The following is a 26,524-nucleotide window of genomic DNA, read 5'->3' on the forward strand; positions in this document are numbered from 1 at the left end:
TCTGTCTGCTCAGGGCAGAGCAAAGAAATTATGCTTTTCTAAGAGTGGGAGACAGACCACCTGAACCAGTGGGACTGGCAGATGAGAGGAGCCTGAAGCAGGACCAAGATGACAAGGAAAAACAAATAAGCAAAGAAGTCTGAGCTGTGACGGGTCTTAGGGATGAGAGCGTGCTGTTGAACTTGTTCTTTGAGAGAAAATCCTGATATTTCTACTCCATGAAAGGGGCTTGTTACAGTATCTTGGTCTTTCTTCCACTCATGTAAACAGAGACTAACCATGTCACACGGTGTCTTTTGCTAGTCACAGACCTCAGCTTTCCAAAGTTTTCCTTAGCAGTAACCAATGTGTCCCTTTCTGCTTTTGTGTGCATCATCATGCACACCTCCAGAAGTGTCAGGTGGGTGAATTTTGCATGTAAAGATTTACCTCCAGGACAGAAAGATCTATTGGATGAAGAGACAACTGATCATATTTCAGCACTTTAATAGATCATCTTTGTAAGCACTTTATTTCAAAGATCCAAACACTTCTTGAGTGTTCTTGTTACTTTCCCATTTCTGAGGCTTGGGTAACACAAATTCTGTAACTGGTCGATGAACCAATGAATGTGAAGTGAGTGTCTTCCCTAAAAATGTCAGTCTATGGAGGATCTGATTTGACTTGCTCTTTGTGGTGTACCTGAAAACCTATAGAGGTTTTCCATCACTGCTGAAACAGTTTGGTTTCTACCAAAGCAGCAGAGGATAATTCCATCTGAAAGTCTAGAAAGCGTAACTGTGAACGAGCTAAACAAACCACAGATATTTGCTTTATTTAGAAACAGGAATGGCAACAGCGCTCTTAACGTCCAAGGCACTGTTGAATGGTAGCCAGCCAGCTATAGTGCAATGGGCTATTTCTTGTGTGTGTGTAACACACACCTCCCCTGTGATTTACATGCTTATTATAGCTTCTTATCAGCTGTTGTAAAGATAAGGAATTCTCCTGCACCGCTTTTGTGCTCACTGTAATCATAGTCCATTTGATTCGTCGTGTGTTTCTGTTGGAGGAAATGGCATGGGATGAGCGGGGGTGGTCTCAAGGGCAGCTCCCACATGTGCGGTGCCGGCAGTGCGGAGGATGCCGTGCTTGCGAGAGGTGTGCCATGCAGGAAGGTGCTGGGCGGTCGCGCTTCCCCCAGCCAGCCGCTGGCAAACACCCATCAGAGCCTGCCGGTAGGAAGGAGTGGGCTGGCCAGCATACGAGCTCAAAGAAAAGGGAAGAAAAGGATGAAGGCTTCATAGTGAGACTGGGAGCACACAGAGAGAGGCAATGGTTCAAGAGGGCTAGCTGACCTAGGCATGGAAGTGAGTACAAATGCCAGGGCACTGCTTAGGGCACTAATTTAACAAAACTCAGCTGTACGCAGTCTTAAAACATATGCTGCTTTCATTATATATATATATATATATATATCTTTTTTTCACAAAAGCAGAGTCACAGCCAGGCTCTATAATCATGGTTTTTGCTTGAACTCCATGCCCTTCTAGCAGCCGTATTTGTTATGTCAATAAGGCTGCATAATGACAAAAGAGGGTTGACGTACAAACAAGAGGTGTTCCTTAACCTCAATGCATGTGTCATGCTTTGCCTTTTCAAGTTCTTTAGTAAAATATTAAAATAGGCTTAAAATCCAAAGGATGCTGGCATAGATTATTACTCGTACTGCAGGCAAGGGGAATGATTGAGCTCATATGGCAATATTTTAATCTGTGCTGGGTTTCAGATGTTAAGTTTTAGAAATATCTCACAGCTTTATGTTGTTGGGTCCTCAACTTCAGAGGAAAGTAGAAGTGCCTATTTTAAAATGTACTGAGCACTTTCCCTCTGCAAATGTGATGTATAAAAAGTATTTCAAGGAATCTGTTCAAAGACTTTAGTCAGTGTAACTTTCTTCATTCAGGTTCTCAATAAAAATGCCCAAAGAACTCTTGTGGATTAATCATTTGTACTTTACATCAAATACAATGGCTTTAAGATGTTTGTGCACTGTGACTTGTCAGCTTTAGAATAAGTGTTCCTTTCCTTTCCTTTCCTTTCCTTTCCTTTCCTTTCCTTTCCTTTCCTTTCCTTTCCTTTCCTTTCCTTTCCTTTCCTTTCCTTTCCTTTCCTTTCCTTTCCTTTCCTTTCCTTTCCTTTCCTTTCCTTTCCTTTCCTTTCCTTTCCTTTCCTTTCCTTTCCTTTCCTTTCCTTTCCTTTCCTTTCCTTTCCTTTCCTTTCCTTTCCTTTCTTTTCCTTTCCTTTCCTTTCCTTTCCTTTCCTTTCCTTTCCATAAATATTTATTTATTTTTATCAGACTAGTTCTTCAGACCACTAAAACAAGAGAAGCATCAAGTTTAATCTGGGCAGGAATTGTTAAAGGCACAAAATGATGTCAAATTGAGTCCATTTGTCACCTCCATTGAAAAATGTGTATTTGTTTCTCAGGATACTTAATTGCAAAGGTTTTCTGAGACAAGCATTTTAGCTGCCAACTGGAAGCTAAGAGGAATAGCAGCCTAAGCACTGAGACTAATGATAGTGTCAATCTATTGTGTCATAAATTACATCCTGCTATAAATAATGAAATCTTGGAAACAAATAAAACATTCATATTCTTCACCCAAGTTTTTATTCTCTTTTGTGATAAAAATGTGACTTGACAAATCTGCGTAATTAAATGTGATCCTTTCCACTTTGACTGGCTTTTTTTTTCAATTCTTTTTCATTCCTTTTTTAGACTGTTTTGTTTAGAGAGGGGCATGAAGTTTTTTTATTTATTTATTTTGTTTGTTTACCCCTTTCAGATTCCACGAGAAACTCTAATTCCTGATGGCAAGACAATCATCTGGGACAACATGAAAGGTTTCAGGATACCTAAGGCAACGTACAAATTCATAGGGCTCCTGAGCTGTGAGACAACTCTTGGGGGACACAAGTATAGTACGAAGTATCTAACACACCGAGAAAGTGAGTAGCATTCTCCAGTCCCTGACAATCAGAAAGGACCCTGCTAGGGTGAAGATACTCATTTTTCTTTCTCTTCATGACATCCAGCCAACACAATTTTTGATGTCCAGTTAAGCACCCCACGACTTGTCAAGTTGCTCAAAGGAGACAGCCTGGTGATTAATTGCACTGTCACTGCAGCCTGGAACACGAGAGTGCAGATGACATGGACTTATCCCGGAGAGGTGAGTGCTGGGATTGAAATGAAGAAATCCTGGGGGGGGTTCCTGTCCATTGTGCTCTTGAGCACCCCAGGAGGAATTTTTTCTCAAAATACTTGCCATGGCTTGCATTCCACAGTTGTGACCCTTGCTGCCATGTCGTTTTATGTCTTCTTTTCTTTTTTTGTGTGCTTAATTGAACAAGTAAACACGTTTACACAATGTATTCTGGTATACTGAATAATTGCAAGTGAACCCTAGGCTTGATTCATCCTTGGGAGTTTCTTTGACACCCAGTGAAACAATAGGGAATTTATCACCCAGGTCCAGGCAGGAGCTCTCTCTTGTGACAAAAAGAAGTTTTCAGCAAAGCTGTCTTTCTCAACACATTCATCTGAAAGACTGGCAGACAGTCAGGCACCCATCTCAAGCATGTTTAGAAAAGATATTTTGGTTTAGCTAGCCAAAATCTCATTTGTTAAGTGTCACATGAACAGTCCTCTTGTTTTGACAACTACAGGAATGATCTTGAATGTGCTTCTCCTCCCCTCACATTGGGAGCATCCTCATAAATATTTGTCACTTACAGAATAACTGCCAGAGAGTCCATGTAAAGCTGATAAGAAATTTGACATTAGTTTAGGGTTTACAACTCCCATTCCTTTCATGTCAGCTTGATTTATGCTGGTGATTCAAGTCAAGATCGTTTATTATGTCACTCATTGTGCCTAATCACAAGCTAAAATTTTGATTACATTATATAGGAAAGATTAATTCAATCACTTCTTTCATGCTGTAACCATTTTCCCTGGCATTTTTCTCACATCAGAAATAAACAACTTAGCAACAAGAAATGCTCCAAATATATTTTGTCGTTATTGCCTTACCAAGCCCACACTTGTGAAACTCTGCTTTGTTTTTATTTGGATGGCAACTGAAGGGTGCTCAATGTTTATAACATAACAACAATGTCCTGGGTTAAATAAACTTTGAGGCCAAAGGCTGAGGGGGAGTTGCAGGAAATAACTCCTCAGGCTCACATTATCTTCAGTTCCACCCTGCTATGCTCCTGCCAAATCTAGTCACTTTTCCGTCCGTAGTGTTTCCAGAATTCTCTCCTTCTTGTGTTAATGCACTCATCTTCTACATGTCTGCTGTCTATGGACACTGAATCCAAGCACCAAACTACGTATTTCCCTGGACATGGTGGCTCTGGGGTTTCCTGAGGGATGCTGAAGCTGGAGGAATGGGGCAGCTGGGCTTGCTGGTATGATAGACCATTTGGAAGGGATGACCTTTATCTGGGAAGAACTAGTTGGATACCATTCCATCTTGGATTAAAGTAAGAATGAATTGCCCTATATAACATTAGTTTTTATTGTTGGTTGACCCTTTGGAAATGTTAGGCTTCTTTTGCATGTCTGCACTGCACAGCAAGACCTGAACTTTTTTAAGGGTTGGAAGCAGTAGAGGAAAAGACATGTCCTAATGATCATGATAGCCGATTTGACTGAACTCTTTCTTGTTTGTTTTTATAGGCAAGGAAGAGAGGTTCTATAACCCAGCGTATTGACCAGAAGAATACAGAAGCCAATAGTTTCTATAGTATTCTCATTGTCGAAAGGGTGCGTGATATTGATAGAGGCCAGTATACCTGCCACGTGAAGAGTGGGCCATCAATCAAATCTGTTAACACAACAGTCCTTGTTTATGGTAAGAAATACTTTGTATTTGTACTATTTGTAGACGCAAAATTCAGTCAGACAGTATTTTTATATCTTGACACAAATTGGAAGTGGATTTATAGCACGCTAGTCTTGGTAGAAGAAGGTGAGAGACTACAGAGAATATGTGCCTTTTTTCATGATTGCTTTTTCTTGTTGGCACTCGACTTGTTAATGAACAGTTGGATCACTTCTGTCTGCCAAGTACTGTGATGACCCTGTACTCAGTTCTGGCAGAAGCAATAAGTTAAACCACATTTCCCAAATAAATATACACAAGGTTAATTTAAATATAAGAATCTCAGCTTTTCTTCTGCAGGCTTTATTCCCTATCTTGAATAATCACATTTTTTTGAAGGAGCAGATGCACGAACATTCCTCTTTGTTCATTCCTTATTGTCCCATATGAAACATGGAGACATAGATGCACAACTCTACATGGAGTTCATACCTCCTACACTGTTAAAAAATGGAAACAATCACAAGATATTGCAACTCACTATGGTGATTTTACCGCAGGAGGCTTAAAATAGTTCCCTGCAGTCTGCTTGGGCTTCTGTATCTGGAAATCCATAAGATCTAGAGACTTCTGGTATTATTTCAAGCTTATTGCATTGGCTGTCTATGAGAAACCATGTCCTTTGTGGCATCCTGCTGCAATTAGGATGATTCAGGATCCTCGGAGCTTCATTGGTGTTAATGACAAAAAGGAGTTTGTAGGTGACAGATGGCTCACAGTCAGAATATTGATTTTTTTTCCAGGTGTTTGGTGAATTTTACCATCTTTCTCTCATCTGAAAGTGTGGGCTAAGCACCAGCTGATAGTATTTGCTAAGGAGACTTTCAGTTAATTTGCTATATTCTAATCTTCTAAGTCACTTAGAGTGCAGGACGAATCTGATATTCACTTCTTATAATTTCCAATAAATAAGCTTGAAGCCATCAGAACCAGATGTTAAAATTAAATTTACAATCAAAGTTACCTGTAAAATTTTATTCACATGATCGCAACAATCTATGAGATACCCATAGATACATAAGAGAGACTCTTATGTGAATAAAGGTTTTCAGCATCAGGGTTGTAAATGGTGTAAATGACTCATGGAATTAAACTGATGAGCTGTCTTGTGCATGCTATTTTCAATATATGCCAAAATTCAATTAAATATTGCACTTATTTAATGGATATCAAAAATCCATATGCAGTCCATAATACAATTAAATATTGCGCTCTAGGTACTGTGAAAGGACACCCAAACAAATTTTTGTCTTTTGAGTGTTTTTACTTTCTGCAAGTGCTTTCCAGAAAAAAAAAAAAAAAAAGAAGGAGGTTTTCCAATGTATTGTACAAATATTATGTTGTATTGCCTCTAATGAAATCAGACAACTTGCCAGCGAGTTTGAAATACGGGGCAGTACAACTGGAAAAAGAACGAATTCCCACAGGTTGAGATTGTTGCAATGAAGTGATGAAGATTTGTTTGTTTGAAACAGCTGTTCACCAATGATACAGAAAAAATCTCCTTTTTTTTCACTGTTTCTCTGAAGACAACTCAAATCCCCTTGGGCAGAATACTTTCTTTTGAAACGTTCATTGATTCTTGGCTTTTAAGGGGAAAAGGGTTCTCTGTTCACCTAGTTCAGCTTCCCACATACTACATACCAGCTTAGCTCAGGTATGCGCATTTGCATTGAAACTGGTGCCTTTTTTTTTGACCCAAACAAGCTTTGTATAGAGTGTATCTTCTGTGGACAGGTGTATGGCCTGGGAGCTCTGTCTTGCCCATTTGTGGTGAACTTTTACAGTTGATAGATCTCTAGGAATTTCGGTTATATTCTTGCTGTTGTGTGACTACTGGGATTAATAAGGATGTTTAATTAACATTAAATTTTTACTTACATTCCTGTTCTTCTTAGCATTACAATTCGTTTTACAGGCTGGAAATCAATAATATAGATACTCTCTTTTTCTTTTATTTCTTTAAGACAAAATGTTCATTAATTTGAAACATCGAAGAAAAACTGCGCTGGAGGCTGTAGCTGGAAGAAAATCCTATCGTTTGTCAGTGAAAGTGAAGGCATTTCCCTCACCAGAGGTTTTATGGTACGATAACAGTTACTTCCACATGTACTTTCACACAGGACCTCTTCTTAAAAGAAAAATAATACCTTGGTAAACTATTCACTCAGTAAAATTCCTCAACTGACAACAGTTGGCGCTAATGTTGTGTAGTTTTATTGGACCTGTAAGGGTCTTCCTCAGTTTTAACAACTTATGAAAATATTATCTCCATTTTGCAAATGGGAAGAGGAATCCCAGATTCTTTAAAGCCCAGATATGTCTCCTCTTGCAATCAGTGAACACTGAATAGATAAATCTCCCAACTGATCTAAAGTGATGCAAATGTCACTCAGACTCAGATATGAGACCTGAGCTTGTATTTTACTCACTGAGTCATAAGAAGGCTTTTCTTAGAGCAGCTGAGTAGAATCATACAGCAGTCTACTTTTAGCAAAGCAATGGAAGCTGGCTTTATTATATGGCAATCCACAGGTTTTAGGGACTACAGCTTTCACTTTGGCTCAAATAGATTATTTAAGGAATCTTTTAAACAGTTTCGTTTGGTATTAACCCCAGCACCTTTATATAAAACAATGTTATCTATTCATGATCTCAAGGGTGTTTTTTTGTTGTTGCTTAAACCATTTTAAATAGCAATAGCTCTTGCTCAATTCATTGAACTTTAACAAAGGGTGTGTGACAAGACTGATTAAGAAAACAAACCATACATGAACAGTGAGAGTTCACATTACTCTCAGCCAGAATTTATTTTTGCTCCAAACACTATGTTTTGTTTTACTATCTATCTCCTTTGCATTTACAGCTCCACATGGAAAATTAGATGGAGAAAGTGGAGCTGATGTTCACCACCGATATAGCATTTTCTGTTCCTTTAATGTCTGGGCTTTTTGACTACACATACAGATCCAAAACTTCTGAAATAGAGAAAACTCCATTTAAACATTTTTTGTGTGTTTTTTTTTTGATTATATATATATATATATATTTGATATATATATATATTTTTCTGTGAGGATCATTAAACACCAGAAACAAACACCCACTCGCCTATAGAGGTTATGGAGTCTCTATTCTACAAGATATTCAAAGCCTGACTCAACACAGCCCTAAGCAATCTGCTGTAGGTGATCCTGCCTTGAACAGGGGTTGGACTAGACAATCTCCAGAGGTGCCTTCCAACCCCAGTCATTCTGTGATTCTTGAAATCCAGATACAGTATAACATTCTGACAGTGCTTAGACCAAATTTTAGTGTTCCTGTAAAGACTGTAAGACTTTCCTGTAAATATTTACTAAAATATGGAATCCATTTAATTAAGTCTGTTTTAATAATGAAGAACTCTGTTGCACTCTTCTACTAATATCACTCCAATCTTCACACAGCAACCTACTGACAAGAACTTTGAAAAAAAAAATCTGCTTATTCAGGAATCTGTGTGGGAGCAACATCTAGTACTTTCTATGTTGATTTCTGTTATCTTTAAAAACATCCACTTGATAGCAGGATATCTGATTCTTAAATGCTTATCTAATCTACTTACTCTTCCTCTTCCTAAAATCACAGCTGTGCTTAGGCTACTGTAATACTTTGTCCTGGGTTGTATTCTGAGGTCATAAAGAAATAGTTAGTATTAGATGATGCAAATTTTATTTGCACAAATGACTTTTACCCAGAATGGTTCTTTTATAGACTAAATGGAGACATGAGCATGGAAAAATGGAATCTTCAGAGATGAATTTTGATAAACTCTCAAATACTATGGAGTCCTGTCAGATTCCTATCAATTTTAACATGAAAAATAATATCCTTCAAAGTGCTTTATAAATATTAGCAATCTGTGTAAGTGAAGGATAATCTTCTCGTAAACAGAATCTCAAACCATAAACTTGATCCTTTACCAAAGATTGAGAAATTTTATGAAATGGATTGACACAGACTGTTTAAGAAGCAATGTTTTTCAAAATTTTGCTTTTAAACAGGCTAAAAGATGGGCTACCTGCTGCTGAAAAATGTGCCCGGTACATGATAAAAGACTATTCATTAATCATCAAGGATGTTGCTGAAGAAGATGCTGGGAACTACACTATAATATTGAGCATACGGCAGTGGAACTTGTCCAAGAATCTTACTGTCACTCTTAGAGTAAATGGTAAGTTTATAGTATGTTCCCTAAATATGGTAGTTTGTAGTATCTTCCCTCCTAAGTATGTAAATGCTGGATTTTCAGTGAATGTTTGATCTTGCACAGTTCAAGTAATTATGAATTTTCTCACTGATTTTTGTGAACCCCAAACTAGATTCTATGTGTGAAGTGACTAGTCCATCTTGGAGTCAGTGGATGGGTACTGGTTTTCATTAGAAGAGTTGCTGTCTTGCATGGTCATATACTTGTTCCTGATGATTTGAATGTGTTAGTAACTGTTCATCTGACTCATTTTAGTACTGCTGTTTTCCCCTATTCTGCTGGGGATTTTTCTGATTTCTCACCCTGCAGGAATGTAGTATTTTCAGGATCATGCATTGCATTGGGAATGAACTGCTTTTAATTTCTTTCCAATTTCAATCTCTTACAGTGAAACCCCAGATATATGAAAATGCTGTGTCATCATTCCCTGATCCCAATCCATATTTATTGGGCAGCAATCAAGTGCTGACATGCACTGTTTATGGTATTCCTCAGCCTAAAATCACATGGATGTGGTATCCCTGTAAACAAAACCATTCTAAAACAAGGTAGGACATATTCATTACTTGTATTTAGTAAGTCTTCCATCACTACACTTAAGTATTTATTTTTTACTGAAATAAAGCTTGGAACAACTAGTGTTTGATTAGTAGAGCGTGTATATTCTTAATCAGTGTATTTTTTTAAGCAAAATATGTCAGCAATATATATATTTTTCTGTACCAATATCTAAAAATGGAGGACAGAGCTACTGCTTTTTACTGTTACTTAAGTTTGCTTCTATTCATCCATGCAAGTCCAGAGGCAATAATTGCACTTTGATTTTTATGGGAGAAGCTATGTAGAGATGCCTTACCATGCACACATGCTTTCTGGTGTTGTCATCACGAGATTACCCTGTGCATGATTTTTTTTCTATGGAACGTCAACAGAAATAGTTTCAAACTTTTTTTTTTTCTTCTATTATGAACATCAGATCTTTCTGGTGATATGTTGCTGATTCATAGACTATGCTGGCCAAACCAAATGTGCCCAGTTCTCTCCGGATGATATTTCAAAAGGGTAAAATATAAATGACATCATACAAACTTGCTTGATGTTGACGTGGCGCTTAACTCTTCTGCACTTAAGGCATCCTTGGAACTTTGTTTCTTATGATGGCAAATGTGTGAATGTGCGTGTTGACTCATCAAAAGCATTTCCCAAATCATGAATTCTGACATAATCTTAACAATTAATACTTGATACCAGCAAGAGAATTCATGTTAAGCTGCTAGTGGATGGTTCAAATATCAACCTGCTTGGAACACAGGACTCTAAGGATATTTAAGAACCTAATAAAAATTTAGGAACAAAACTTTCTTTAGTTTCAATTGAAGTTAGTCACTTTGCATAGGACTTAGCTTCTTTGGCACCATCATTAAATTAGGTTTCAGTGCCAGTCCACCTGAACATTTAAGCACACGCTTAACTGCAAAAATACAAGAACCCCAATGAATTTAATAGGGCAAACAGGTTTCTTCAAATTAAGTATGTTCATAAGTGCTTTTGGGATCAGTTGAAGAGTGGTCAGCACTTCTTGGAAGTCCACATTTTTTTTTCTCATTACGCCTTTTTGGGGGTTATGCAAATGGCAATGGATTTCTCTGTTCTTCTCACCAAGAGGTGGCACTATCAATCTCTCCTTTTGCTATTATAGGTATAACCTGAATTCTCTGTTTCAAGGGCAGATGAGGTCAATATTTTCTCTATCTGTTACATTTCAGAAGCACAAATTGAAAATTCCTAAGTAATAATTAATTTTTGCTTCTAGGTAAAATATAAGATGAAAGAAATCATAATGCCTTTTAAGTAAAGAAGTCCTGTGAAAAGCACATAAGAAAAATTTGGACCCTTTAGGGTTTTTTTCCGAGTATTTATGCATTTATGCAAACTCTGGATTGAAATCTCAGTGTAGTGCTGATAAACCAATTGTTGCTTTTTCTTTGGGAATTGGAGCTGTGCTCCTCCATTGTCATATATTTCTCTCTGTTAGCAAGCACAGATCTGCTCTGCAACACAGAAGACCATATCATGAGAAACAGAGATTAAAATGCTCAGGCAGGTGTTTAATATCTGCTACACTGTAGACTTAATTAAATGGCCATTAGAAGTGTATTTTAATAGGTGATCAAAAGAGAAATGTAACAATTTGAACATGAGTTCCGTTATAAGCTTGTTTCCAAATCTGCTTCTAAATTTCTTTCATAATTGTTCTGTTACAATTCTTTTTAACGCCTTCCCTTTCCTTCTCCTTTAAATGCTCGTTGAAGAAGTAGAGTCCAGAGAATATAGTTCATAATGCTTTGCATAGGATGAATTGAATTTTTTAGAGGGAAAAGAGGGTAACAATTAGCTATCACATAAAGACAGATATCCTTGAATAATTATTCCCTGTCTCCTGCTCCAGGAAGCTAGCAAAGTGGATTAGCCTGGCAGCTGGCATGGCTTGCTCATGCTGACATCTGTGCAAGTTTAGGTATTCTCACTGGAGAACCTGTTAATGCCCATACTTTCCTTCACATAAAAGGACTGAGGAGAGATATAAGGGGACACTTGCTTAAATAACAGATGCTTCTTGTGCAGCAGGCCCAAAGGAGAATATTTTTACATTAAGGACCTTTCTTTGGATTTACCTGCCCGCAATTAGGTTTCCAAAGCTAAAATATTGCTGTATGTGTGCTGAGCACTGCCCAATGCCAATTAAAATGCATAGATGTAAACATTTTCACCTAAGTCAACAGACCTACGCAGGTTACAATCACTCACTCTATTACAGTAATGACAAAGCATTATGGTCCCAGTGGACACTGCACATATTCAGAATAGAAGGATGCTCTTGCAGCTAAGACCTTTCTGTGCATGTTTCTGTTCACTCGAAGATTTACACATGCTCTTAACTTTGTAAGACTTTAGTATTACCACTGAAAGCAAGGGAATGACTCACAGAGCAAAAATCATATGTTTTCATTTTTGAAGAAACATAAACTACGGTTCCTTAATGCAAACCAGGGAGTACTCTGACTGTTTCTTTCAATTTCTGTTCCAGGCATTATTTCTGTTTCAGGAATCTAAAAATATCTCAGTTGATTCTATTGCTCTTAAAGAAAATGTAGACATATTTTAATACTTTGATATTAATATAATCAATTTACATAACTCTCCTCTGCACGTTGCTTAGGCTGAAATAGGAGGCCAGCCAAGTGTTTTCCTTGTTGTTGAACAACAAATTTGTCTTTTTGAAATGGAGACCAAAAATTAAATAATTAAAATTCTCTGTTCTTTATCTTCTGTTAAAATTGCCCTGCTCAAAAAACTTTATTGCTTCTTAACAACCTTTTGTTAGATTCTAGCTACGTAGCCAGACAAGATGGATGATCTTATGATGTTCATCCTAGAAGACACATAAACCATGTAAACACACAAAAGTAAAACTGGGGGAAAAAGCAATATTCCTTTTTTTTTTTTCTCTCTACAGCTTATTCAGAGCTTATTCAGACAAAAGGCAGTGGAAGTCAAATGAGAATACCAATAGAATACAATAAAATAAAAGCATTAAAGATTAGTCTTTCTTAAAAGACTACCATTTTTCTCTAAGGAGCTCTTATCCAGTGTCAGCTTACTCCAGAAAAAGCAGTGGATATGTCTACATTCCATGTCTCACGTTCATGTGCAACGCGTTCATGTGACGCGTTCCTGTTGCTGTTGCAACAAGGTTTGCTGTGGGTTCTGAAGGCAGAAGGGCTAGTCTCCTGCCTAAAACCTCATGAGCTTCAAGTGTCTCCATCCCTGGAACTTACTTGACATTAATATTTCTTGACCCAGATTGCCATCAAAAAAAAAACTCCATGAGGCTCTGACCAAAGTTGAACTCATTAGCCAATAGATGCAACACTGACATTTTATCCCGAGTGTTTCAACTCTCCCAACTCTACTGCCTCTCTCTCTCTCCTTGATCTATCAGTTGCATTTAGCCTCAAACTGAGTATGAAATTAATAACTTATAACCTTGCCATCACACCAGTCTCGAGAGTTTTGGCTCTTATTTTTAATGTGTGCATGTGCATGTGAGAGAGACATAGAGAAATACACCAGTATTGCAGATATCTACACAAATAGTCATTGAAAAACCTGCTACTTCACTCTGTTCCCCAGGCTATACTGTCAGGATATGAATCCTTCTTGTAATAAAGACACCTGAAATTATTTCTGCCCCCACTTCCAACTTCATTTTTACTTGTTCCCACATCCTTCACTGTGCCAACAAGACCTTCGGTATCTGGTGTGAGATAGACCAAGATGGGAATGAAGGGGTTGAAGACAGAACCTGAAGACGAAAATGGGTAGCAGGGACCAGGGTGTTGCTGCCAGAGACCTCATCTCAGGAAACCACAGAGTTTGTTACGCTCTGGTGTAGATCCATTGTCTTCAGAGAAATTGCTACTGGCTTGACACAGAGTGATAAGAAAGGAATATTACTTCCTCCCCGGGCTAGTCTACAATGTAAAGGTAGGGTCATGCCAAGTGTTTCCTGTAGAAATGGCTCTTCAGCATTGCAGAGAGAGGAAGAGAGTGTCATGGACCACAGTGAGGCAAGAACTAAATATTTGCCTTGAAACGTCTGCAAAGCTATACAAAGTCTGATGCTACTATCATGAGAGTTCATAGACGGGCTCACACCAGCTTCAGTGAAAGAGGAAACAGGCCAAGTATGCATAGCAGTCTAATTGCATTTCTGTATTGTTTACGCCTGTGTATTAATAAAGCATTGAAAGGCAGGATCATTAGGATGTGCTTGGATAGATTATCAGGGAAAACTGGGTTTGGAACATCAGCGAGGTATGTAAAATTAACAAGTAAAGAACAAATGTTAATTGTACTTAATTAGAAATGTACTGAACCACCCAAATTTAATTGTGGATGTCTGCAAACATTGATGCCCATTAGTTTGTCCACAGCGACTGTTTTTGTTCCCCATGCCACCTTCTATTTTCGGGAAGGGGAAGTCTGAGTCCTTAGAGCTAGTAAAAGTAGGTCAGATGCCATTAATAAACAGGTAGTTCAGAAATGCCTTTGTTTAATTTGACATGTGGCCAGATCCTCAGCTCTAAATTCACACTGGCTGAAGACATTGGCTGGTGGCCTTTGTGCCTTCCATTCTCTACTACAAGAAAATCCTTTTGCAGGCATCTGGTAACGTAAAGTGCATATGAGATAAAAAAAAGTTATTCTCTTATGGTTTGAGGTTGTGAAAATAGATAAACGTAACTAAGAATCAGGCCCTGTACTTCTCACATGTCTTTCTAAAAATGTGGAGGTTGTGCTTTGTGGCACTGTGGACTACAGGCAATTTGAAGCTATTTCTTTTGGCTTCAGACTGGAAAACTGAAATAGCTTCTGAATTACCTCAGACTGGATAAGCAATTTGCTGAAGCTTTTCATCCTACACTGCAATCCTCCGCTATGAGCCAAAAGCCAATGCTTGTTCATGAACACCTTCGATGATCTGAAAACAGATAAAGCTCAAGAAAGAGGACAGTACCTTTGTACTCAACCAGTATGTTGCAAAAGGCCATTTTTAATATTTTACTTACATATAGATCAGGCATTACATATTTGCCAAGCTTGTTTGACCATCTGTATATTACATTGTGCACCTAGTACAGTTTGCTCTCAAGGTAATGTAGTAAATGCACTATGGAATGTACTGTGCTTATCGTAAATGTTTTCAAAAGTTTTGTTAGGCTCTTAGATGAAAAAGCTTAAGTATTCAGATTTCAGTATTGCTAGTTTTCAGATCACTGTAAATCAAAATTTTCCAAGTCTATCAGAAAAAAGTTTTAGCAGAAAATGCATTACGTTTTCCAAGTAATTTTTCAAATTAGTCATTGTCAAATCCAAAACACAAGGAATATGGTAACATCCAGAAAGCAGGGTTGTTCTGCTTAATATCACATTTTTAACCTTCACTTTCCTATCTTTTTTGTTTGTTTGTTGTCTCTCGTAACCATTTTTTTCTCCTAGTTTCTTTTTCTTTAGTTCTCTTTGCAGGCTGGTGTCTTGGCTTCATTAGGGGCAGCCTGGCACCCATTCTTTAGGAAGAACATACAGGGATACCCAGACCACTGAATGTGTTCGCTTGGGCTTTTCCTCACTTTATTCCAACACACAAAACATTGAGTGCATGATGTGAGGACAGTTCATCAGCACTGGACGGGGTTGTGAGCCGGTCCCTGCATGCTGGAAGAGAACAACAGAGCCAGTGGGATGCCTTGGCGTGCAGCCAGAAAGCTGCTCCTGTGCGAGCTGTGCAGGGCACGGACAGCCGTGTTTTTGGCTGAGGAAGCCAAAGGATCAAACTGTGTGTGTGTGACTATGAATGGAGGGCTATTACTGGACTGAGTACTCCTTTTACAAAAATATACAAACTTTAGTTAGCATCCTTTTTCCTTTTACGCCTATTCCTTTGCAGAAGGCTTTGAACAGATATGAGGTAAGATCTTACCCACAAAAAAAATACTCAGTTAAAAAATAGGAAACAGGTTAGGAGGGAACAGACAGTTCTTGCAGTATTGGGAGGGCACAGTAAACTTTTTCAGTATTTGGGGCTGGGACCTGTCCTTGTCGACATGTACAGAAATAACCTGGAAAACATGGTTAAGAGGTGACAGTGTTTACTGAGGATACTAAGTTATTCAGATTTGTTAAGTGGAGGCTCATTGAGAAAAAATGCAGAATTGTACTAATCTGGGTGATAAATGACAGATGAAATTCACTGAAAATACTATATAGGCAAAATGATAGGCAGGGGGCTGAGCACTACTGATACAGCGGGAAGATCTGAGAGTTGACATACACAGTTCAGTGAAAGTGATCACCATCAGGAGCAGCTCAAAAAGCAAATCAAGAGTTAGGAATTATCAGGAAAGAAATAAAGAGCAAAACGGAGAACACTATGGTAACTCTATTTAGTCTGTAAATTAGCCACATCTTTTGTACTGCAAGAATTTCTGATCCTTTTATCTCAAAGGATGCATCAGAACAGAGATGCAGCACACACACAGTTTGATCCTTTGCCTTCCTTGGCCAAAACAGACTCTGAGAAAGGCCACAGGAAGGATCAAAGGAATTTCTGGGAATGGGAGGAATGTACAAAGAATGAGAAGGAGGGAGGTCAGGACTCTACAACCTGAAAGAAAGGTAATCTGGGGGATATGCAATAGGGATATGCAGATTTATGAGGGGCATAGATGTCTGAGGAGCAGTTGTAATAGTCTCTTCTGGTTCCAGAAGTGCAGGGGCCATTAAATAAAGCCAGGAGATGTCTGATTCAGAATGAAATGAGGAGATGGCTCTCCAGACAGGGAGCAGCAGGTCTGTAAGACTCCTTGGCAACAGATTGTGTGGATTCAGAAGGTATTCACAGCTTCAAAGGGAGATCACACAAATTCAGGAGAAATCCACTGGGAGTTACTTTAAGTGTAAAAACGGCCTCTGTTGCAGGAAAGTCTTGGGCTGATAATAATTGGCGACTGGGGGAGTGTTAAGAGGAAGTAACAGGAGTTAGTCCTGTTCTTACTCATCACTAACCATCTGCTTACGGCCATTGTTGAGACAGGATACCGGGTAGATGGATCCTTGGTCTTATGTCTACGTCTGTCAGTATTTTCCCTCTACTTCCTGTTTTCCCTCCAGTCGACTCCCCTCTCTCCTTAAAAACGCTTCCCTCCATTCTTTCTCATCCCTTCCTTGTTTTCTGCCTGCCCTTTCAGTCCGTACCCTCAGTAAACCCAGAAGTGCTCTCAGACCCTTGTCAGAGGGCTGCTGAAAACGGACCATCTTAAAGAAATAACCTCAGTGCAGCAATAGCTCTTTCATCCCTCCCACTGATCACTGGAAAATGAAATGGATGTTAATTGTGTTTCTGGCTTGGAGAGAAACTGCTGCTTTATAGTGCCCAAAGGATCCAATCAGGACTGCAAAGAAAAGGCAGGGAATTTCAGCATTAAGAGAATGAAGGTTTTGTGCAGACCCAGTTCTTGGAAGATGGTGGATGTGAGGTGTGAAATGCCTTGAAATACAGTGAGCTGTTGGACTGACTTGGGTAAAGAAAATAGTTTGCACCTGTACAGTCTTGGACTTCATACATACCTTGGACTTTGTATATTGGGATAATACTTGGACAGAGAATGGCCATTCTATGCAGAGATTTCCTGGTCTTTCTCTTTAAGGCTTTTGACTGATCTATCAAATCAGAACACATTTTTCTTTCTTTCTGTACTACACGGACTATTAAAACCAAACACTTCTTTTCCAGCAAGAACTTCCAAGTGCCTGGGGTAACTTCATGCTTTGAGTCATAATTTGGTAGTTTACAGCAATATTCAGGCTCATTGTGGAGAAAGACGAAGTTGGTGCTCTCAGAGAGAAAGTGAAGGCTGACTCACACTGACTGTACAAGAGATTAGTGATTACAGTTGAGCAAAGGAGGGAATGGAGGTGGGCAAGAAGGAAGGAAGGAAGGATTGGCTGAATGTGTTTGAGTGCTCCATCTATTGAGTGTTCTACAGTGTGCAGCTGGAAATGAAAGGTCAAGAAGCAAAATGTAATTATGTGATAACAAACTCAAGGTGAGAAAAAAAATTGCTACCTCAAGATGTGCAGAAAAAATGAAAAGTTAGTTTCAAATGTTACCATGTTTCCTAATGGTCCAGTGGCCTCAGCAATTGGCCAAGCAATTGGAAGCACAATGCTTGCTTTGGACTCATGTCATCTTTATATTCTGTTGTGGATAGCTGGTATTATACTTAGGTGTATAGATGTAAAAGTGTTTTTCTTTCCTGTGGAAATGCTAGCAAGTGATGATGAAGTAGTAAAAGGTCTGGTAGGTAAGAGTGCTCCTGAACTGTCTGCTTTTTTTTTCTTTCTTTTTTTTTTTTTTTTTTTGAGATAATTCAGGTCAATCAACCTTTTGTGGTAGCAAACTGATGTAGTTCAGGACAAGCCATGGTGTTTGGAAAGGATGACTGTGAACGGGAAGTATCATGCAATTATTTGGTTGCACACAGTTAACGACAGGAAAGGCAGGTGGAAAACTCTTCCTTTTTCCTTGGCACCATGGCCATATATGACAAAACCATTAATGTTATATATTGTACTACTTTTAATGATGTAACACCAAATACACCCATCAAGAGGAAGAGCATCAAGGACAACTGGGATTTGCTGTGGAGAATGTACTTGCCTTCTAAGTATCCCTCTCAATAGAGACATGGATCGTCCCAAAAAACAGAAAACAACTCAGTACTCCTTTGGCATCTGTATATGCACTAGCAGTCCAACTGAGCCTAGTATGCATAGATGTCACTGAGAAATATTCCTGCAGCTCATCAATGAATAATTTCTGAACATGGCTAATAATGTTGCTGACCACAAGTCTGCTCCCGCTCTGGGAACTTAGAGTGGCAGAGATGTCCAAGCTGGACATGCACTTGTGATGTCTGTTCTTGGTGGCAGGACTTGACACTGTGTAAGGACCAGTGACAATGAAGAGGTGAAAGACTTGAGCCATTCCCATCAGGACTTGTCTGGCCCTCATGGTGAACCTCCAAACTAAGTATAAATAAACAAACTATGACATATGATACAAAAGGTATCCAGCTCCTACCATTTGTAGAAAAATCCTTCCAAGTCCATCAAGCTGCATAATTCATACATATGTGCACATTGGGGAAGATACCTGGGACGAACTCGCAGTTAAGCTGAAACTAACTGGAGGTTTGCTGCTGAAGTTTGCAGTGGGACCAGGATGTCAACCTCTAACTGATTATTTTTGATCTACAATAGGAATGCTTGAAATACAGCTCGCTAATAGACTATAATCTTACAGCCAAAGGCAGTTAAACATTCTGGCTGGGTTCCAGCATAAGTTCCACCCTCCTCCATAAAGCACAGTTCACAACCTGTACATTCTCCTTGTTATTATTTGGCCTTCTTGTATCCGGCCTCAATGTGATTCAGTATTTCTTAGGACACGTGGCTACTCCATTGGTAAATCACATAGCAGAGACCACCAGCATTGCAGAGAAGTCGTGACCCATGTCATTCAGATTTTTGATAACCTCCAAGCGGAAAACTGTTCCTATATATTTTTTATTATTCCAGGAATTTTCAGAGTTCCTGTCTTAAAATTAGTGCCATCATTACTTAGTCATTATCTTGGGAGACGTAACAAATCTGACTTCAACTCATGATGCTGTTGCCCCGATGTTGCTAGAAATTGCTTCCTGTTTTAAAATATCACATGTACTGAAAAAGAAAATATGTTTTTCAGTCACAAATTATCACCCTCAGTGGCAGGATTTCTTTTGCTTGCTCTTAGTGCTCATACAATCTCCAAATTTTATCCCAGCTAGCTAGAGTGTGACCAAGACTGTTAGTGGCTTTGCCAAGGGTCATAGCAGAGAACTGAATGAGATTTTTCATGAGAGAAAGACTGTAGAAGCCCTAAAGTCTCTGACTTCACAATAGAGATTGGGGAGAGAGGAACTGAAGAGATGAGAAGGCAGAAGATGGTGAAAGTTTCTCCAAGCGATACGGGGATCTAATCTCTCACACTAATATTTAGCTCCTCATTACTTAAACTGAAAATTGTAGAACTGTGTCCAGGATGGGAAAGGAAGGTGTGTCTGGAAATAAACTAGATCTCGGGCTTTCTTCTAGGACATACGGAAATTATGAAGAACTCAACAAATCCTTTACCCCGGCTTTTGCACTCCAGTATAAACCACCGGGGCAAAAACAGAGTAATTTTTCTCTTAAGATCAATAGTTTCACAGGCAGGACTCTAGCTTGGAGCTGGTTTGCAGTTTGACTCCAGTTAAATATATCAAGATGACATGGAGTACACTCTTACCCTGGAAACTTTTCCCCATCGATAGCTATAAATATACCATACTATTGTGCTTGGCATGCTGTATGCTAATAGAGGTGAGGGCTCTGAAACTCATTAGGAAAGGGAGCGGGCTGCGGAGTGGAGTGAGGACAGCGTGAAGTTAGGGGTGATAACCATGGCCTTGTCCAGAATAGGCCATGGGATTTTTCTTATCTCACTTTGGCAGGAGGTGCTGTTAGCTTCCTGTGCGAAATCAGGAGCATATGCTGCTTTCCTCTTGTTGTTTGGCTTCCTCCGCTGCACAAGACGGTTCCCAGCACTGTGATTATCTTTGCATCTTCAAACATGGCACACTCTGCTTCCTCAAGAGCTGCATGTATTCTTAAGAATCGGGCTGGCTCCCCTCCCCCAGAAAACTTCTCAAGGGCTGACGAGTGTGCCAGCACTGCAAAGCAGAGTCTGTTTTTAAAATCTGGTCTTCTAGTTATATAAAAGCCTGGCCCTTTCAAAGAAGTGTAAATTCTTAAAGTGAGGAATGGTGAGTAGGTCTACCCGTGGTCCGGAGTCAGTCCTTCAGGGAGCACGGATCTTCTGCTGTCCTGCATGCAGCCGCACAGCATGCGCTCCACGCTTCCTGCAGCTCCGGAGTGTCAGCCCCTGACCCCTCCTTCCCCCTTCTCCCAGGGTCCTTTTGAAATCCACAGGAGATTTAATGGCTTCTGTTTTTCTAACCGAATAGCCTGTTCCTCAAGCTCTTGACACAAAAGACCCAAACGTGCCCCGGGATGTGTGCGTGCCTCTGCGCGTGTGCGCGCGCGCGCATGCACACAGAAAAACGCACGCGCAAGCACGCACACAAGCACATGGGAAAAACTACTTAGGGGGTGAGAAACCTGGATTTAAGGGGAACTCTTTGCAGAGAAAGGTAGAGGTGAAGAGGCTGCCTAGGAACTCAGGTTCCCAGACCTGCCATACTCTTCATGTGGCAGACAGTGCGCAAATTATTTCAGAAAAGTTCCTGAATTGATCCACAAAAGATCTTGATATTTTCCTGCTTGACATTAATTGGGCCAAGATTTTGCTGGTAATATCTCTGTGCATTCCTCCGTATCTTTAAAATAATGACAGAGACTTTCTTTATTTCATTATTTTAAGGCTATACATTCTTTGGGGAAGGAAGAGCTTACATGTATATTTGTACAGTGCTGATAGTGGCACTTCTGATTCTTACAGTCAGAGGGGGAAGGATCCTTAAATCATGATTACTCTGATTCTCCTAGCACTAGAATTAGTCATTGTTAGTGATGTTTCTTACATTCATCTGAGATTGCATAATATGTCTAAATATATATGTATACTTACACACAAAGTATTTATTATATAGGATCTCTACACATGCATTTCCGGGACCACAATGTAGGAGTATGAAAGGATATCCAGGAAAACAGGTATAAGGACTGCTTAGAAGTGTCCTGGCAGAACCTTAGCTTGTTTATCAACCTCTGTGCACACTGTGTGCTTTTTCACTAACCTGGCAGTGGCCCTGCTGCTCACGTTCCTGAATATGCAAAGCAATGAGGCTCATCCCAACAACAAATTATTTCAGGAATTCATGAACTCCAGAGGTTCAGATACTCAAAATTCAGTGGGATTTCCCTTCAAGCACAAACACAAGCAGTGCTTGTTACACATAGGATACCCTTGGTATTTTACTGAGTGGATAATTCAAAGGAACTTGTAAATTCTTTAGAAACCATAAAAATATGTAGCTGATGTTATCCGAGGACGCATACAATGAAACTTCAACTGAACTAACCAGGACATCACTGTATTTTAGTCCCATCCAGAGTAAATTTTTATGCTTCTTTTCTACTTCTTTCCAAGCATCTGTCCTTAACATAAACATTTAGTTTTATAACTGCATCAAAGTTCAGCAGAATCTTACTTTCTGTTACAAAATGCCTGTTGTTAAGAGCTGAAGTCAAGAACATGATTTTTAATTGCTACCATTTGTCCCTTGTGTGTCTCTAACCAAGGCATCTGGCTTAAGCAATGCTTTATCACAGAATCCCAGAATGGTTGAGGTTGGAAGGGACCTCTAGAGATCATCTAGTCCAACCCCCTGCTCCAGGCACCTAGAGCACGTGGCACAGGGTGGCATCCAGGCGGGTTTGGAAGATCTCCAGAGAAGGAGACTCCACAGCCTCTCTGGGCAGCCTGTTCCAGGGCTCTGTCACCCTCCCAGTAAAGAAGTTCTTCCTCATATGAAGATTAAACTTCCTATGTTTGAACTTACACCCATTAGCCCTCGTCCTGTCACTGGGTTTACATGGCATTGCTGCAAGCAGCAAAAGGCAGAATGACTAAGTACTCCTCTAACTAATCATCTGGGAGGCTAAAGATGGCTGTTGTTCTGTCCTTAAGCTATGTTTGTGCATTCGAGCTTAAGGTGAAGGAAGAAAATGTCTTATTATATATCCAAAGGCACGAATCTTATTCCAGGTCTACCCTGGCACCCATGTTTCAGCTGGTCTGTAAGTGCCAACATGACTGTGGAGCTGAGGGCACACTGTGTGTTGATAGCCGCATCTCCCACTGTCTACTACTGACTAGAGAAGCTGTTTGATAATGTATTCTTGGCTTGACCTTGATTCCTTTTCTTTTTCTCTTTTTTAATTTGAAGCCATAGACAACAGCTATTAAGGTTATTCAATTTTCTATTATAGTGATATTAGCATTGTAATTGACAGTTTGAAGATAATACAGTATGTGAAGTTAGTGGAGTTCACATATGTGCCTCTGGACCTAATACTTTATCTGGTGTCTTACATGTGTTTTCATTGTTATTGTGATGTTATTGTAATTGTGATGGTGGTTTGTATTACGATATTAAGAAGTAATCAGCAACCCATTGTACTAGGCGTTAACAAATACGTAGCACTGTACTCTCCTCACCCCTAGGACATTGCAGCCTAGATATATATACTCACTCTTGAGCACCTACAAGGAAGAATACAATAATAACTAAGTCCACAGGTCACAGAGCAGAAAGAAATGAGAATGAAGATACCTGTCAGAGGTGCTTAAAGGGTTTCTGAATATGCATTATGCCTTCTCTTGATCCTTTACTAACGTGTCAGAAAGGATGTTTATTGCAAAGAGGATAAATTTCCAGTATATGTTTCTGGAACAAAGAAGCATAAATTCATTCTGCAAGGAAAAATAATATTTTCACCTCTCTGAGAGGATGAAAAAAAAAAAAAAAAAAAGATGTGTTAGTATAGATGAAATGAGATTCTGCAGTCTCCATATTTCTATGAAGAGATTGCTCCAGTATCCAGTTACACAGATGTGTCTTCGGGACTGCCTATTTGTGTGCCTCTGATACTGGCATCAAAAACTGAATTCTAAAACCTGTTATGGTACGGTAAAGTTATTGTCCCACTTACACTGGTGTTTCTTCTGAGCTCTGGTCTTGGTACAAAACAAGAGCATTTAATGCTCTTAAAACATAAATGTGCAAAGTAAATGGTATGTGCAACATAAATGGGATCTACCTCTCTATTTGAACAGATGAGCTATCTTCATAGAGCTATCTTTCACCATTCTGCCTATTTCTCTTTTCTGTTTCTAAACAACCATTTCTCAGAAGCTGGCCTTTAAACCAGCAACTGGAATCTGTGAATTAAGTGGTTGGATAGGTAGGACTTTCTTGCCGTGCTGTTGCTCCCCATCCTCTCTCTGTGCATGAATGGCCATGGCTTGCTCCTGGTTTTTGACTTCTTTAGCTCACTGAGTGCACATTAAGAAGTTTGGGCAGATGATTATATATCTATGCTAGTGATTACAGCCCAAATTAGTTTACATACTATCATTTCTTTAAGCTGCAATATCAGCTAACACACTGGTCAGCTTGATGCCATGCTACACAACTAAAAGGAATCACATAAAGCTAGTGTACCACAGATACTATAAACAACACAAGCTGCACAGTTAGCTGAAGGGAAATGAACCTCATTCTTAGGTCATGATTGCATGTTATCCAGTCATCAGGCTTTAAAGGTCATTTTAACAAAGAACCTATATCTATAGATAGATAGATAGATAAATAGATAGACAGACAGACAGACAGACAATGAGTACTACGGTAGTTATCTTCTAAATTCATGGTAGATCAAAGGAACATAATGTATTTGAAAGAGCTTGCCCCTCATGAAAGGTTAAGTTCTACTATTCAAGATGAAATTGAAAAAGCAGTGATTAGATTTTGGATAAAAAAACAAATCTAGATGTCCTGAAAAAACAATAAGGATGGACAGAATTTAAGAAGCATTCCAGCATGCTTATTTCCATGTGTACCGAATTAAGCTTTGGGAAACAAATTAGCTCTACCATGACCACACCTGAATGTTCTGATTATAAGCCAATTTGTTGTGTAAGGCTTTTTTTTTTCCTGAGATTTCCATTCATTAGCATGTCTTTGATTTTTTTTCAGATAAAGTGAGCATTTGAATTCCTTTGTCAGTTTTGGACAGTTTTGTTTAAATTTGTTTTTATAATTTGAAAGATTCTGCATAGTTTTTATTATGCAGTCATTGAATCACAGTATTGATAATTTACTATTTTGTAATCTGAAATAAAGAAAATGATAAGAAATTAGAATTTGCATCATTTTCATGGTAACTAAAAGAACTTGCACATAATGAAATTGCATCCAATACATTATCAAATAGAATTTGAAACAAATATAATTTATCTTGAATTTTAAGGCTGAAAATAATATCAACACATACATAAAGCCAAGCCTGTCATAATGTCTGAAAATTTAGGAGCACTGGAAATAGGACATTGACAGTCAGGTTAGAATTTATGATCTGAATTTAATTATAGGCTGATGTGATACCAATTTAATTTATCGTAGCTTATATGTTAACACTAACTCCAGAGAAATTATGCTGGGGAGGGATTGTGAAAGTGGATCTGGTTTTCAGGCTCCAAACCTCAAGATTTTATGAAATGTAAATGTAACTGCCTAGTGACCACAGCAACTGCAGTTTTTCCGGATGATATCATTGGCTCCAGAAGAACTGTTTTGGTTTATACGTTGAATGTTCCAGTCTTCAACCAAATCAATAAAGACTCATATGATTTTTGTTGTCTTCAGGCATGGCTTTTGCTCTTATACAGAAGGATCTTTCACCTTGAAAGCTGGCAGCCTCACAGGAAACAGAATCCAGAGCATCACAGAAAGAACGGCAGTAATTGAGGGCAAAACTAAGGTATGATTACTGGGAGAAAATAGCTCTTTTGTGTGAAAGCATCAGTTGAAAAGATGCTTCAAGATGCTCTATTGAGATAACAAAGAAAAAGGTAGTATTGATATACTGCTTCCATTTGAAGATCTGCATGCATGCAGAGAACTTCTGCACATGCAAAGACAGAGTGTGCTGTTTATATACTGAGATAGATAAGTACAGGCATACTTATTTCTGCATGCAGTCTTACTAAGGTAAGTGACAAGACATGCTAGGGTATTGGTGGGATTAGCATAAGTGGTTACCTAGAGCTGTCTTGTTGTATTTTGGGGCATCTCAGAAACACAGGCGAAGAGTTCCAGGCATCTTGTCTTCATTTTGTGCTCTTGTGCAATTTCCTGTTGTTTTTCTTATGACAATAAAATAATTTACTCTCATTAGAGAGTTTATTCATAGATGAAGGCTGAGGTTGCTAGATGATCAGATCTTCTTTTACAATAAAAATTTGAAAAGGACAAATTAATCTGGATTGTGGACAGAAAATTTCTAAGAGTGATCTGAGAGTAATTCAGAGTTGCATAATGAGTTTCATGCCATCTTCATTAACTGTCTGAATGTTAGGTGTCCAGTCTGAGTCAAGCATCAGAACTGCCTTTATGGGTCATGGGGACATGCAGGTACTGTTGAAAATGACATACTCTGTCCTGTGCTATTGTCCAATATGGTGGAGAGAAACACTGACATTAGCTTGCCAAGAGCTTTGGGAAATTCTCCATCAGTTGAAACTTTTACATCAATATGTTCTGTCAAAAGATGCCCTTGATCAGCTCTACCGTATTGGATTCTGCATCAGAATGATTTGATATGTTTGGGTAGCCTGTACTATGCTGGAGTTCTGGCAGAGATGCACCATGGTTTGCCACCATCACAGCATCTGGTTTCAGTTTAATTTGATTCATTGCAGTAATGACTAACATGATTATAGAGTAGAAAGCCTATATTACACCAAACCTAAAATTTCTTAGCATCCTGAAGTGCTTATTATAATTCTAAGTGAAGAGCAAGGGGAACCTAGGTCTGCCTTTTCTTGATGTCTGCCTTTGGGTTTCTGCAGATGAAAAGGGATATAAATTGTAATTACTCTCATGTTAGG

General features: G+C 39.0%; 1 protein-coding gene and 1 long non-coding RNA gene across 2 annotated transcripts in view; both read left to right on the forward strand.

Annotated features, from left to right (window-relative positions):
- The window catches only part of LOC148595140 (uncharacterized), a 249,493-nt gene that overhangs the window by 136,503 nt on the left and 86,466 nt on the right, over nt 1–26,524 (forward strand). The gene's annotated exons all lie outside the window — the stretch shown is intronic.
- FLT1 (fms related receptor tyrosine kinase 1) overlaps nt 1–26,524 on the forward strand; it is a 106,846-nt gene that overhangs the window by 28,277 nt on the left and 52,045 nt on the right. The window contains exons 5-11 of the mRNA XM_088522211.1: nt 2,829–2,991; nt 3,079–3,215; nt 4,730–4,904; nt 6,902–7,019; nt 8,978–9,147; nt 9,572–9,731; nt 25,281–25,395. Of these exons, the coding sequence (XP_088378337.1) occupies nt 2,829–2,991; nt 3,079–3,215; nt 4,730–4,904; nt 6,902–7,019; nt 8,978–9,147; nt 9,572–9,731; nt 25,281–25,395 (1,038 nt within the window). The remainder of the gene's footprint in view (nt 1–2,828; nt 2,992–3,078; nt 3,216–4,729; nt 4,905–6,901; nt 7,020–8,977; nt 9,148–9,571; nt 9,732–25,280; nt 25,396–26,524) is intronic.

This window comes from Tinamus guttatus, unplaced genomic scaffold (assembly GCF_059628265.1).
Source record: "Tinamus guttatus ecotype Peru unplaced genomic scaffold, ASM5962826v1 Tinamus_guttatus_pri_ptg000150l, whole genome shotgun sequence".
NCBI lineage: Eukaryota > Metazoa > Chordata > Aves > Tinamiformes > Tinamidae > Tinamus > Tinamus guttatus.